This window comes from Delphinapterus leucas, chromosome 20, assembly GCF_059928025.1.
Source record: "Delphinapterus leucas isolate spDelLeu-1000000601 "Yukka" chromosome 20, BTC_Dleu_Yukka2, whole genome shotgun sequence".
Lineage (NCBI taxonomy): Eukaryota > Metazoa > Chordata > Mammalia > Artiodactyla > Monodontidae > Delphinapterus > Delphinapterus leucas.
Genome location: NC_143148.1, coordinates 13,606,919 through 13,620,682, shown reverse-complemented (window position 1 = coordinate 13,620,682; position 13,764 = coordinate 13,606,919). Strand labels below are relative to the sequence as shown.

General features: G+C 52.2%; 1 protein-coding gene across 3 annotated transcripts; it reads right to left on the bottom strand.

Moving 5' to 3' along the window:
- Positions 1–272: 272 nt before the first annotated feature.
- HNRNPL (heterogeneous nuclear ribonucleoprotein L) lies at positions 273–12,495 on the bottom strand. 3 transcript variants are annotated; one of them, XM_022585722.3, is made up of 13 exons: positions 12,220–12,495; positions 10,172–10,290; positions 9,315–9,552; positions 9,099–9,184; positions 7,947–8,043; positions 7,788–7,860; positions 4,403–4,474; positions 4,011–4,291; positions 2,816–2,937; positions 2,318–2,519; positions 1,424–1,481; positions 1,226–1,321; positions 273–644 (listed from the first exon to the last, which is right to left on the bottom strand). In XM_022585722.3, exons 1-13 carry the CDS (start codon positions 12,478–12,480, stop codon positions 586–588), a joined length of 1,764 nt encoding a protein of 587 aa, XP_022441430.1. In that variant the 5' UTR covers positions 12,481–12,495; the 3' UTR covers positions 273–585. The 3 variants fall into 3 exon arrangements, with proteins under 3 accessions (XP_022441430.1, XP_089759022.1, XP_022441429.1); XM_089902896.1 differs by having other exon boundaries at positions 12,385–12,495; XM_022585721.2 differs by having other exon boundaries at positions 4,011–4,474.
- Between the last annotated feature and the right edge of the window lie 1,269 nt (positions 12,496–13,764).

Here is a 13,764-nt window from a genome sequence, read left to right as displayed (position 1 = left end):
TTAAGGCTTTCTTCTTTTTAAAATCTCTTCAATTTTTTCAACTATTTACTTAAAAAAAAAAAAAAAAGACTCTTCAACTAGATCCAGCTTGCTTGGATAGAGCCCATGAAGGATGCCACCAGGTCTCCCAGATTCTCAAGACCCTTTCACCATTTCCCAATCTGCAGCTCCGGCCCACACCGCTCCTCAGGGCTGGGGCAGCCCCTCTGCCCCTCTTCAGAAGACTGAGTGTGAGGGAAGTAGACACCCCCAGAATCCCAGAAAGTGCTACGTTTATTTTCCAAACAATTTTATTGAAATGTGCCAAGAGTACACGGACAGCACAAATGTATGAACAGGAAAAAAAAAAAAATCACATGTACAATAATTTTTAAAAAGTGAAGGTTAATCTTGGGAGATATCAGTTCCCCTTCCCCTCCCCCTTTAGACTTCCAGCGTTTCCATTATGGTTAAGCCTCTACTAACCTAGCATTAAAAAAAAAGGAATACAGGAACATCTGCAAAACAAAACAAAACAAAAGAAAAAACCAGCATAAAGGAAAGAAATGTTTTCCTGCTCAGATGGGACTCTCCATAGGCACCTAATTAGGAGGCGTGCTGAGCGGTGGAGAAACACAACTTCAGGGTGTAAGGGTATGGCCCATCTGCAAAAGAGAGGACAGAGGTGTAACTGGACCCCTCTCTGGATGCTCCCCCCACCCAGAGTTCCCCTGGTTTTGCACACACCTCTCATTTTCTGCAATTCAACTGCAAGGGTCAAACTCTTCACTGCCACTTTTGAGACTCAAAAACAAGACTAACACACAAGGCATTTCTCCTTCTCTTCCCTCAATTCCATGGAGGATCCCATTCCCAGCTTTTCAGCTGGCGCACAATAGGCCTGCCCAGGAACTGGGTGGGCAAATTTTACCTGCTGGCTCTTACAGCCCCCTTTCCTGGGTACTGAGCCAGCCTCTGATGCATAGAGAATGGCAGCTCCCTGGAGGACAAGCCTGAGCAACTCCCAAGCTGGCAGAGCCGGTGGCAGCAAGCAGCTAGGCTGGCCCTCCCACATGAAACATCAGGCTGCTCTCCTGGGGACCAGGTCCCACCTGCCTGTGTCAGTGACAATAAGGAAATCCCTGGGGCCCTATCTTGATGGCAGGAAGGATGGCTCTGGCCTGAAGCGAGCCAACCCATTAAGCAACAAGGGGGATGGATGACCGCAGGACCCACAGATACTCACTTGGGTTTTTCATCTGATAATGGTTCAGGAAGCCCAGAGTCTCCAGGGCATCGCTCTTGGATTCCCACTCCAGCAGCCCAGAGGAGCTGCGTTCACCTGATGGGAAAAACAAAGGTTTGAGGCTGACCTGAGCAGAAGCCAGGGAGCTGCCCATCTACAGTCAAGGAACGGGGGAGGAAGGTGGGGCAGTTTACTCACTTTTGCCTGAGAATACTTTCACAGAAGATGGCCGCTTCACTCCCAGCTCATCGCAGATCTGCAACAGAAACAGAAAACAGACTCAAAGGACTTCCCTGGTGTTTCAGTGGTTAAGACTCCATGCTTCCACTGCAGGGGGCATGGGTCTGATCCCTGGTCAGGGAACTAAGATCCCGCATGCTGCGTGGCCAAAACAAAAACAAAGAACAGACAGACTTAGAAACACAAGGAGTGCCACATGGCGGAATTCAAGCACACCACAGCTGAACACTTGGACTTTTCGGGACAAACTAAGCTTTTATCACACATTCTAAGGTGTCCCTGTAATCCCCCCAAAGGTTGAGAAACACTGCTCTTAACTATTTTGTTGCCTAAAACCGGGAAACTGCTTTTTAAATTTCCCATCTTCAGCTGTTATTTGGGTGTGTTCTGGCACTAGGTAAATGTTTGCTAAACCGAATAGCAACACCTCAGGCCACAGTAAGGCCCAAAGTCCAACTCCACAGTCAGACTTCCACCCTTCCCCAAAGCTGCCCCGGTTCCCTCTGACAGCACCATAATGGGACCCTCCCTTCTAATGTCATCTAGGCCCCAGATGGCCTGACAGTGTGGATGTTTCGAGATTGGACTCCAATCACCAGTCCGTCACCCAGACAGGGAGGAATGTTTCAAGGCAAATAAGCAGCCACTCTGACTTGCCAAAAATACAAGAAGCACGGCAAACTCCACTGTTGCTGGAAGTTTGGTGCCTTTCTGAGCCTTTCTTGGTCCCTGCTATGTCCCTAGCACCCAACCCAGAGCCCAGCAGAGCAGCTCAATAGATATTCGTTAAAATTCAAAAATGAATGGCCTCCTCAGATGGCTATGCTGAAGGACCAAGTCCACGGCACCCACCTCAAAGAAATTCTCCTCAGTCACCTCCAGAGGGGCATTGAAAAAGTGCAGCACGTTGCTAGGGTGCTGGATGCGGTTCTTGGCTGCCTGCTCTGGAGTGGAGAACCGGTTGTTCCTTGACTCACTGAAGTCTTTGTAACTGCAGGACCCATCTTCTAGCCCGTATGACTGACCGGGCATGATGGCTGGTTGCTTGGAGACACTGCAGGAGGCAAGGGGAGCCCTGTGTCAGACCTCAAGTTGTCCCCCACCTCGTACTGCGGCCTCCTTCCTCTCTGACAGCACGGTATGCCACAGCTGAGGAGAGGCCGACACACTTTCGCCCGCTGTTTCAGAAGAGCATCTGGGAACACACCTGCACGCCCAACTCCAGCCTGGATAAGCACTTAGCTTCTCTGTGCTCCTCTGACCTCTGTCCAGAGTGGGCCCCATTCCCCCTCCCTTCTCTCCTCAGTCCCTCTCCAACCCTCCCCAAGCCTGAGGAGCCTGGGTACCTACCAGACATTCAGCTTCTGCCCGAACATGAAGTTGTTGTTGAGGTGAGTGATGGCCCGGTCCACAGCATATCCATCAGCCATCTCCACCATGGCGGCCCCTGGCTTGCTTTTCATGAATTTCACCTTGAGGAGAGTAGCCGTGATCAGCACCACGGCCCAGCTGTCAGAGACACTTCTCCTGTCCCTTCCAAGTCAGTTAGAAGGAAGTCAACTCCTGCTCTGGATCGAGGCTTCCACCTCCTCCCTTGTGAGGAGCCAGGAGAACAGAGAAGCATGTCTGGCCCACAGCAAGTGCTCAGCCCAAGTTGGGCAGCAAAGACTAGGCAGTCTTTCCCTAACCTCAGGACCTGACCCATGAGTGGGTCATTTAACAAAGCACAACAGAAAAGCAGGAATGGTGGGAGGAAAAAAGCAGCTATTTCCATCAATAGACATATATACAGATACTGAGTCATGACTATGTGGGTTATGGTATAAAAACACTAAAAACAGTGTCAGCTCTGAGTCCTGCTTCCACAAAAAGGTATGTGAACCTGGGCAAGTTATCTGCCCCCCATGCTTTCACTTCCGCTGCTTGTCTCACTAAGGATTCTTGTGAGAATGAAACAACTTACAACATTTAAAGCACTTTTAACAGTGGTACAAAAAAACCCGCTTGACACGTTATTAGCTGCTAATATTAATGGGCCAGGCCAGGGGCTGTAAACCCAAAGGCTTCCAGGACCCAGATGGGTTTGACAGAAGAAATGACCTAGTCTGAGGTGGGCAGTCACCAGACAGCCCCAGCCAACTGTTATCCCAGGCAAGGCAGGAAGGCTCAGTGTTGCCATATCATCTGAAGTGTTCCAGAGAAAATCCTTACATAATGATCTTTAACTGTGATGGATAAATTTTATACACCGTAATATTTATGTAATATTAAATACTAACACTTTCATGTGATAAAGTCTTGTTTTTTTTTAAAAGAAAAACACTGAAATTAAAAAAAATAAAAAAATAAATCACCCACATAGCATGAGAACCAAATAAAATCCATCTGCAATGTCACCTGATTAAAACTAGTTACCCTCTCTGGACCTGCTTGCTCCTAAACACGCTCCTTCCCCCTTCTTTGCTCACTGGGGGGCCAAAAGGTCGGGGCCTCCCCTGGGGCTGCCAGGTCTATAAGGAAAGCAGTGGACCTAGCGGAAGCTCACCTTCTCCACGTTGCCATACAAGCAGAAGACATTGAAGACCCGGTCACAGTTCATCTTAGACTGATCCAAGCCATAGACCATGAGCACAGGGCTGTCGGCGTGGGGGCCATACTCGGGTGGTGGGGGAGGGGGGGGGGGGTGCCCATACTGGGGGCCGTAGCGACTTGGGCCCCGGCGGTGACCCCCCACTGGTGGGCCCATCCTTCTCCCTTCGTAGTGAGGTGGGGGGGGCCCGTAGCCCTCATCATGGTAATGGCTGTGGTACCCACCGTGGGGCCCTCCTGGGGGGTGGGAAGGAAAGAGAGGGAGGACGGGTGAGAATTTGCGCGTCGGGCGGCGGGCAGGGGCACATGAGCCACGGGAGTCCACGGAGGGGAACCCCCTGCCCTCACCATATTCTGCGGGGTGATCTCCGAGGAGAGGGGGCTGCCTCTGGCGTTTGTTAGGGTTGCTGCCAGGGTCACCTGCAGACAGAGAGAACAGTTAGAACCTAACTTGGAAAAAGAGGTATCTCTCTCCCTCCTGACTACAGAGGCTGATCTCAGCGTCCCTCAGCTCCCGAGAGCCTGGGCAGTGGCCTTTCCTTCCTCACAAGGGTTACTGGGGCTTCCTTCCTGTGGCCGGACCCAGGGTGGGCATGAAGCCCAGGCCTCAAGGGTGGAGCCCACTGTCCCTCCCGCCGCCCACTCCAAGCAGGCTGCTTTCCTTCATCCGTGAAGGATGAAGCCAGGTTCTGGGCCTCTCACCTTCCCGAGCTCCCCCTCTGGGGAAGCTGCAGCCACTATGGAAGCTGATATGGGGGCCGGGAACAGATTTCTAAAATAACTCCCAATGAAGGGAGAGGAGTTAAGAGCCAGAAAATAACACAGGGAAGGGTAGAAAAATAAAATTGGGCCCACAAAGCCCCAAGGGTCTGAGCGTGCTAGGGCCCACTCTCTAGAGAGAAGACTTTCTCAATCTTGGTACCAGTCACCCTCCCCTCTAGTCACATCCACCCCAAGAAGAGGGACTGTAGGAAAGGACAAACAGGGCGACATCAACATCAGTTCAAATGAGCAGTCATGTACAAGGCATCAACAGTCTCAGACAATGGCGCAGTTCCACCCCGCCCCAACCCCAACTGCAGTTCAAAATCGCTACCGTTAACCTAGCACTTGAGCGGCAACCACTGTGCTACTTTACAAACAGACATCACCGTTTCTTAAATTCCTCACAACAACCCTATGAGGTAGGTACTATTTTAGTCCCGTTTTACAGATAAGGAAAATGAGCACTTAACTTTTAACTGAGCAGTTATAATACACTTTGGCCCAAGGTCACAAAGCAAGTTAGTGGCCAAGCCGGGACTTCAACCCAGGCCTGGTTGACTCCAAAAACCCAGGGCTCGGGAACACTGCCCCTTCCTGCCACCCGGCCTGGGTTTTGTTTTCCAACAGTCATTACAAAGATGGAAAAGGGCTACTTACAGCAGAAGTACAGAGTACAATGTCCATTTGTCACAAAAACAAATCTGTATTTTCTCTTACCATTGGACGCTTCAAGTGAGTTAGCACAGTTCTGAAAGATGGCGTCCCATCAAACATACACTGCGACCCTGCATCACATGGTTTTACAGTCATAAATACAAGTTACGGTACACATCCGATACAACTTTTTTTTAAAGAATTGTTTTAAAAGTCAATGTTTTGATTAAATCAAAAATGGCTCACAGATGTTCTGTCCTCAGAAGATATCAGAAAAGTGGAAAATAAAGGTGTATGAAGTGGGTAGTGTCCCTCCATGTTGTCACCTCCTCACATTGTGTGCTGCAGTGCGGTGCTTCTGGCTGTGTAGCGTTCCGTGTGCGTGTCTCCTGGTTATGAGGTGTGCCAGTGGCCCCACTATGCCCGCGCTTTTGGCCTTGGGAGCACTCCCAGTTACCCGCCAGCAGGTAACTGTGTACCTCTGAGCTGTTTGGCTGTTTGGTTTTAGGTCTGTTTTGGTTTTTTTGATTTTTTTGCTGCTGTTGTGGTTTAAGTTTTTGGTTTTTTTTGGTTTCTGATCTCCAGTTGGTGCAGATTATGTTGGCAGCCGATGACTGCAGAAAAAATAAAAATATCAAAACAGAAAAAAAAAAGAAGGCCCTCCCCAAACCAAAGGACTTAAAAAACGAAAAACAAAAAAAACCAAACCCACATGGCGAGGAATGGAGAGGATCCTATTGTCTTGGAGGCCCATGGAATCTACTTCAGTCTATGAAACGTTCTCCGAAAAGAGCGCCGCTGGCTGGCTGGGAGAGCTCTGTTCTCTGTGTTTCCTACTTCTGTGTACATTTTCGGGTTCAAGTTTGCTTGGATTTTGGCATTTTTTTTAATGTTTAGTAAGAAAGCAGTGTCTGCTGCCATGTTGCGCCTCTTTCTTTGTCTCTGTCTGCCTCTGTGCTTGTAGCTGTTCCTTGGAGCGCGGTGTGGTGTTCTTGATGTAGTGAGCTCAAGTCTGCGGCTGTTTCTGGGGACGTGGTGGAGGCTGCGTGTTCTGTTCTCTCCAGGAAGAGCTAGTGGTTTCTACCCTGTGTGTTGGTGAGCAATGTGCAGAGGCAGAGCCGCTGAAGTCTGGTTCCCGAGGGGGTGGCGAAGCACCTCCCTCACTCCAGGTCACCTCAACAGCTCTCGTTTTTGACCCCCAGCCTGGGGGCGGCCAAAGCTGAGAGGCATCAAAACCAATGCACAGCCAGCCCCTGCCACTAGCCCTTGCCGGTCTGCACATCTTCTATTTATGTTCCTTGGAGAAGAAATGGTTGGTTGCCGTGTTTCTGTTAGCAGTCATGTAATGCCATTGCCCGCTCTGGTACATTCACTCGGTCACCAATTTGTCTCTGACCTCTGGAGGGGGCAGCGAGCCCCACAGCGCCCATTGTGAGGGTCCTGGGGAAGAGTCTAGCCCACCCGGCCCACGGCTTCCCAGCTGCAAGGGCGAACAAGACAGGCCTGCCTAGGAATGGGGGCCTCTGGCCTCCCAGGGCCTGTGAGATGTCAGCAACCAGCCACCTCCCTCAGCCCATGGCTTAGTCCGACGTATCAGACCAAGACAGAAACAGAGATGGATGGTCTTGCTGAGGGGGCGCCGCTGTTTTTCAAAGGCAATGCTCCACCTCTCCCTCCTATCCAAGGCAAACCATTCTTGACAGATTCTAGGAAGGGGGTTGTCCATTTGGGCCCCCTGCAGAGATGTTGCATTCCCTCTACAAGTGAGGTGAGGCGTGTCCGCCCTGCTCCAATCCAGGGTGTCTCACCTCCACAAGGTCAACTTGCTCAAAGGCTCTGCTGCAAGGGCCTGGGAGCCCTCGTCACATCCCCAATCTGTCCCCCCAGAAGCAGACCCTGTCAAGAGTGGAGAGCAAGAGGACCATTCCTGGCCCAGTGAGAATGGGGTCAGTGACCCTAAGCAGGCTCCTAGAAGAAAAGCAGCAGAATCCGTTTGGGAGCTGCTACTGGTTTGTAAGCCACTGCCATGGCCTGTGCTCAGTGAGGCCCTGCTCCCCACCCCACCCAGGCCTCTGCCTTGACCCTGCAACCCCTGCTGCGTCAAAGGGCCACAAGCAGCAGCTATAGGACCTACAGAGGCCCCTCATTCACCCCCTCCCACTGGAGTATATCTTCCAAGAGCTGACCCCCAAGGCCCTCCCATGTCCACAGGAGCCCAATGGCATTACATAACCCTGAGTCCAGGTCTATGAAGTGCGCTAGTCAAGTGAAGGCAAGGCGGGTATGTTTAAAACAAAGCTGCCGTCAGGATTACCTTGTCCACTGAGATTGGGGTTTGTGTAGTCCCAAGTATCCTGATCATTCTTGAACACGTTTAAGCGTGTAGGCTGCAGGGACAAAAAAAAGCTTGAGGTCAGCCAGGCTCCAGGCTCACCTAGGAAGCTGACAAGGGGCAGCCATTTCCCAGACCTACCTTCGCATACTCAATCTTCAGAGTGCAACAGCCTGAGTAGATGTCAGCCCCATTGAGTGAGGCCTTGGCCCGCTGGGCACTCTGCACAGAGTCAAATGTGAGTAAAGTTAAGGGAAAGTCCCATCCCAAGAGCTCTCTGAAAAGAGCTTCAAGTTGCACCAGAGAGGGATGAGGACAAGTAGCACCCCAAAGACTGCTCCAAGTGGGCTTCGGGGTTAGTTCACTGCCCATAGCCACCAGCCACTTGTGCAGACACAGCTGGAGTGCTGCCCCAAATGCGGAGACTCGGCCAGAGCTCCTCTGAGACCTGTACTCCCCCGCCCTGCCCCACGGCAACAACCTTCTCTGCCAGCCTCACAGGCCAAGTCACCTTCTTCAGCCTCATCTCCCCCCTCCGCCCCAGCTTCTACACGCCTTGACTAAGCCTGAACAATCTCTGAAACGTTAACTAGATTATACTCCTGCCCTGAAAACCCATCAGTGACTTCCCACCACTGCCCCCTGACCCAAGTTCACCCCACTGCCCGGGATGCCGTAACTTCTTCCAATGTCCTAAGGAACCCTCTCCGCCTCGTCAGCTGCTCCTCAGTTGTCAGGCTGTTCACTTCCTGCAACGCGAAGCTCCTGCCCACCTGGGGGCCTCTGCAGGTGGGGTGCCCTCAGCCTAAGTATCAGTTCTCAGCTCTACACGGAGACAAGGACAGCATCTCCTCAGAGGCCTTCCCAGAGCCCCTGTAACTTCTTGCCTCTTGTATCTCATGGCACACTCTTCTTCCCCTTCACACTTTAAACCCTGTACTTTCACACTACACAACACTTGAACATGTATGTGTGTGTGTTTTAGGGGCACCAACTCTCTGTGCAGTTGAAAATCCATGTATTTAACCAGCCACAGATGACATAATACCGTAGTATACATTTAGTGAGTGAGATACACCTTAAGTGGACCCACAGAGTTCAAATCTGTGCTGTTCAAGGGCCTATTTAGGTGTGATTGTTTATTAACCATCCCTTCCATGAGACCATGGGCTCTATGAAGGCATCTGGTACATGGCAGGCGTTCAGAAGACACGTGCTGGTTGAAAAGATGGATTCCTACCGAGCCCTGTGAGATCCCATCTCAAGGAACACCCATTTCCCAACAAAGGATATTCCACCATAGCCTGGACTCCATTCTTCCGGAAAATGACAATTCTCTGGACAGGACCACAAGGGTTACAGATAGTATAAAGAACATCCTGTAAAAACCAAACACAGGCAAGATGAAGGGACACTGGCAGGTCAGTCTGGCTCATGGGAGAAGACAGGGAGAAAAGGCAGGAGGGAGATTCCACAGAAGAACCTTAACGAATAACCACTGGCACGCACCGTGGTAATCGAATAGATGGGGTTCAGGATGGTAAAGAGAAGCACACTGTTGACGCTCCTGGAGTCATCCGAGTCCCCGGGGCGGGAGATTTTCTGGCTGGTAGAGTAATTGACAAAAGCTGGGTGGCCCGCGATGTAGATCTGGTTGTCGGCTGCGTAGTTCACGGCATTGCAAGCCCCCAACACATCTTCAAATTCCACCAACGCTTGTCTCTTTTTAGGCATTACCACCACATAACTGGCAAAGAGAACACAGGTTGCAATCCTCTCAGGGGGATGGAGACAAGAGTCAGAGGACGGCCTCAGTTATCTGTGATCCGACTCCTCCCTGGCTTCTGGACTCCTCTGTGCCCGTCGTGGTTTCTTGACCTGAACACCCCTTGCAGTAAGTGGCACGACAAGCAAAAGAGGTGTGTGCGGCTTTGGCATCAGCTTCTCTGGGCAGCCTTCCTTCCCAACCCCTCCCTCACCTGATCGAGTCAGATGCCTCCCACAGACGCCTGGGTTTCCCCTATCACAGTGTTGACCACTCTGGGTAGGCAACTGTCTGGGAGGAATAAAGACAGTGGTGTTCACCACTCTATTCCCATTACTCACCATGTGCCAAAATTACAAGGCAGAGAGAGAGAAAAAAAAGGAATGAGAAAAAAAAAAAAGGAAGGAGAAAAAGACACGGAACTTGCTGTAACTTATCCAAGTACAATGGCTAACCCCAGGAGTAATGGAGCCCCAGGACCTAGCTAAAGGAACCTGGACCGAAATGGCCAAGTTACTTCTAACCAGAAACCCGGTGACACACAGGACACCAAGGAGTTAACTCATCTGAATACCCAACCCCTGGCCTCTGAGCTGAGTACCTGATGGGTCCAAACTCCTGCAAGGCCTCCACAAGGTCAGCTTCCACCACGCCGTCAATCAGGCCCCTGATGTGGACAACTGGGGAGGCGGGGGTTTTGTGCGGGTCATCGTAGTTCTCCTGAGAAAGGAAGCAAAAATAAGACTTCACTTTCTGCTGTACAAGACGGTGGATTATTGGCTTCTGTGCCACTGGGGACTCAGACAGATAAAACATTCGAGTGTGTCACCCAGAAAAGACATACAGGGCAGGCAACTAGGGGCAGCAATTCAACCAATCACCCCAAAAGGATTCTGGGCCAGCAGAGCAGAAGGCCTGAGTGTATGGCCACATGCCTAATGGCTCTTACTGTAGTTTCTGATGAAGGCAAAATGGAGGACCAGACAAGTCCCAAGTCCCATCTTACAGTCTTCCCAGCACCAGTCTCTTCCCACTGGTCAAAGAAATGTGGGAAAAGAGTGGCTTGGAAAGGGGACTCAATTTTCTGCTGCATTCACCCAAGTTTTTCTGCCCTTCCCCTAGTGGAGGAGCCTACGATCACCACACAGCCAAGCACTGCTGCTCCCCACCATTCATCCCCAGGTCCAGCAGGTGCCTCAGACACCGTGGCATCCAGGCCAGTCTTGACTGCCTCTAGTCTTTACTCTCTCACCAAAATCTGTATTGGAAAATACTACCTAGGTCAGACTAACGAAAAAGACAGTAAAGTCTTTCAAAAGAAGAGAAGATCCAACCTGTACCACTAAAAATCAACACAGTTCCCTTCCCAGGGGAAGTATCTTTCCACCCACAGACAAAAGTGTCTGGGAATCAAGAAAGAACAAAGTAACTTTCTCCACCTCTCCTGGGCTCTGGGCCCAGCCTCCCATGTGAGAACCACCAAGGAGAAGCCCATGTAACACGGGCAGAATTGGATTCTATTTCAGGAATGAACCACACAAACCACAGGAGCCACACTCGCCTGAGGGTTATCAGATCAGCGATTTGGAGTTCCACAGTCCTAAGTTCTAATCCCTGTCCCTCCTCAGACTAGCTACAAGACCTAAAGGAATTTACCTTGCCTCTGTAAATGGGGAATAGTAAGCCCATCCTTTACCTCATAGAGGAGTGTTAAGAACTCAATTAAGATACCTTTCAAATGCGTGCAACAAGGCCTGGCATGGTTTAAATGCTAGTAAGTCACGGCTACAGAGCGCCGCTAAACCGTGGAAAACTCTGCAAATGGCTGAACGAGACAAGGCTTCAGGAACTTCCAAGGAGGAGGGAATGGGCTCCAAGCCAGGAGTAACAATTGGTTGTCTTTTCCGAGCAGGAGACTGAAGAGGCTGAATCCCTTACAAAGTGCCCACCCCTCAAGGAACATTTGGGTTCATCAAACCTACGGCACCCAGCTAACCCTCATAAAATGTAAGCAAACTTGTGATAACTTGAAAGCTTGGTTCAACTTCCAAACGGCTAAAAAGACCTCTCACAACGCTTTCTTCCGGTTTTTAATGCCCACAAAAATGAGGCAGATATTCTGGACTGGGAGAATATCCTCAAAGATATCAATTTCTGTACTGAGACAAATCATGACGCTACAAAAATCAAATAGCGATCACGCAGAATACCCCACTCAGGCACGGAAAAGGCTACCGCCCACTCGTTCCCCGCTCACGCGGTGCCCCCGCCCCCAACCACCCACAAGGCCCGGGCAAGAGAAGTGCGCCTGCGCATGGGACCAGAAAAGAAAATGATAAAGAAAAAATCGGCCCGACCGCGTGCCCGGGCCCCACAAGCCAGCCCGCGGCGCCTGCGCACTGCGCCACCTGCAGCGCGAGCAGTTTCCTCCGCCCCCCACACCCCGCTCTGTAGAGCGCGCACGCGCAAGCGCCTGTCCTCGCGCAAACCCCGCCGTTTGCCCAACGCCTTCCCCTCCCCCACCCCGTCCACGGCGCGAGGGCCTGGGCGCGTGCGCATAGCCCCCCTCTCCCCAAAATAAATGCCCTCAACGTGAGAATTTTCCCCTCCCTTCCCGGCCGTCTCCGGCGCTTAGGGCCCTGGCCTCACCCCGCCGCCACCGCCCGCCGCCCCGGCTCCTCCACCGCCGCCGCCGCCTCCATGCTGGTCGCCAGCGTTGTCAGTCTTGAGCCGTTTAGGGGCCCGGCCGCCCTCACTGCCGCCGCCGTAGTAGCGGCCACCGCCGCCTCCGCCGCCCGCCGCCGCCATCTTCACCATCGCTCCGGACCGCCTCCGCTGCTCCTCCGGCTGCTGCCTCTGCTCCAGCCTCCGACGCCGCTTCTCCGCCCGGGGCAGCAGCCTCCGCGACATGGCGGCCCAGAACCCGCCTCCCCCCGCCTCTCATTGGGGGAGGGACACGCCCGTCACCGGCCGCCCCCACCCGATAGGGGGAGCCAGTGGTCCCGCCGCTGGGGGAGGGGAAGCCTCCATACGCCTTGCGCAAGGATTGGGTAAAGCCCACGCCGTTCTGCAGGAGTGCCCGCCCTTGTTTGTCTGGGACACTCCTTATAGGCGAGCGCTTTCTGCCAGTCATTTCTCCGACCCCGCCGCCTTAAAATAAACTCCAACTTGATTGGTCAGATTTCTGACACTGCCGGGCCTCGTTAGGAGCACCTGATAGGAGCGGCGCTCCCCACTCTCCCCAAAAGCCCCGCCTCCTTCCCACTTTCATTGGTCTCCTCGCTAATCCATCAAACCGAAAGCCCTTAGTCTTCCGTCACAGCGACTACGTTCCCGCGCCTCTCCGCAAGGAACCAAGGAGGCCCCTCCCCTTTGCCTCTCTCCACTGGCTACTGCAGGTGTCCATCTTCTGCAAGACGCCCGATTAGTCAGTTGAGAGTGGAAAGAGTCCTCTCACCAGACGGTAGGACCACTGGTGGCCCCTGATTGGATGAAAAAGGAGAGCCCATCCCTGACCCGTGGGCGCTCTTTGGCGCAGTCTAGGAAAGGATCGGAGGAGAGGACGCATGCGCGAATCGCTTTCAGGCGCCTCTGGAGGCGGGGCGACCCTCTAAAGGAGGGAAGGCCTGAAGTACCTTGAGTCTTTATTTACTGCTGTAAGCAGCCCCGCAAGGGCAAACTAAGTTAGAAGGGCAACTGCCAGTGCAGCTCTGTCCCCATCACTATATTCTATTCCTCTCCATCTCTAACCTTCACAACGCCAGAGAAAATTTTTTTGAGCCCAATCTGACCCTTTCCTTCAGTATAAAACCATTTGCTATTGCCGACTATCTTACGACCCAGTCCGGTTCTCCGGCGTCCTTTCGCCACTCTACCACTAAATTCAACCACAAATAACTCCTTTCAGTTTGCAGAAAGGGAAGGATCTTTCGCGCACCTCTGGATCTTTGGCCCGAGCAGGCCCTTCCACCTAGAACACTTTCTCCGCCATCCCTCCTGCCAGAGCTAAAGAATAAATTTCTCGTGTTCGTGCTCTGCTCACCCTGAGAAGCGTTCCTTGTCCCTACCAGCCCAGACCCTCGGCTTCCCCCATAATAACCCCTGATCGCTCAGGCCAATGGTTCTCACGCGACAGCCCTTACTACTCTGGGTCGTCACAATTTGGTGGCTTTTTCCGTAGCGTTGAAGTGCTTG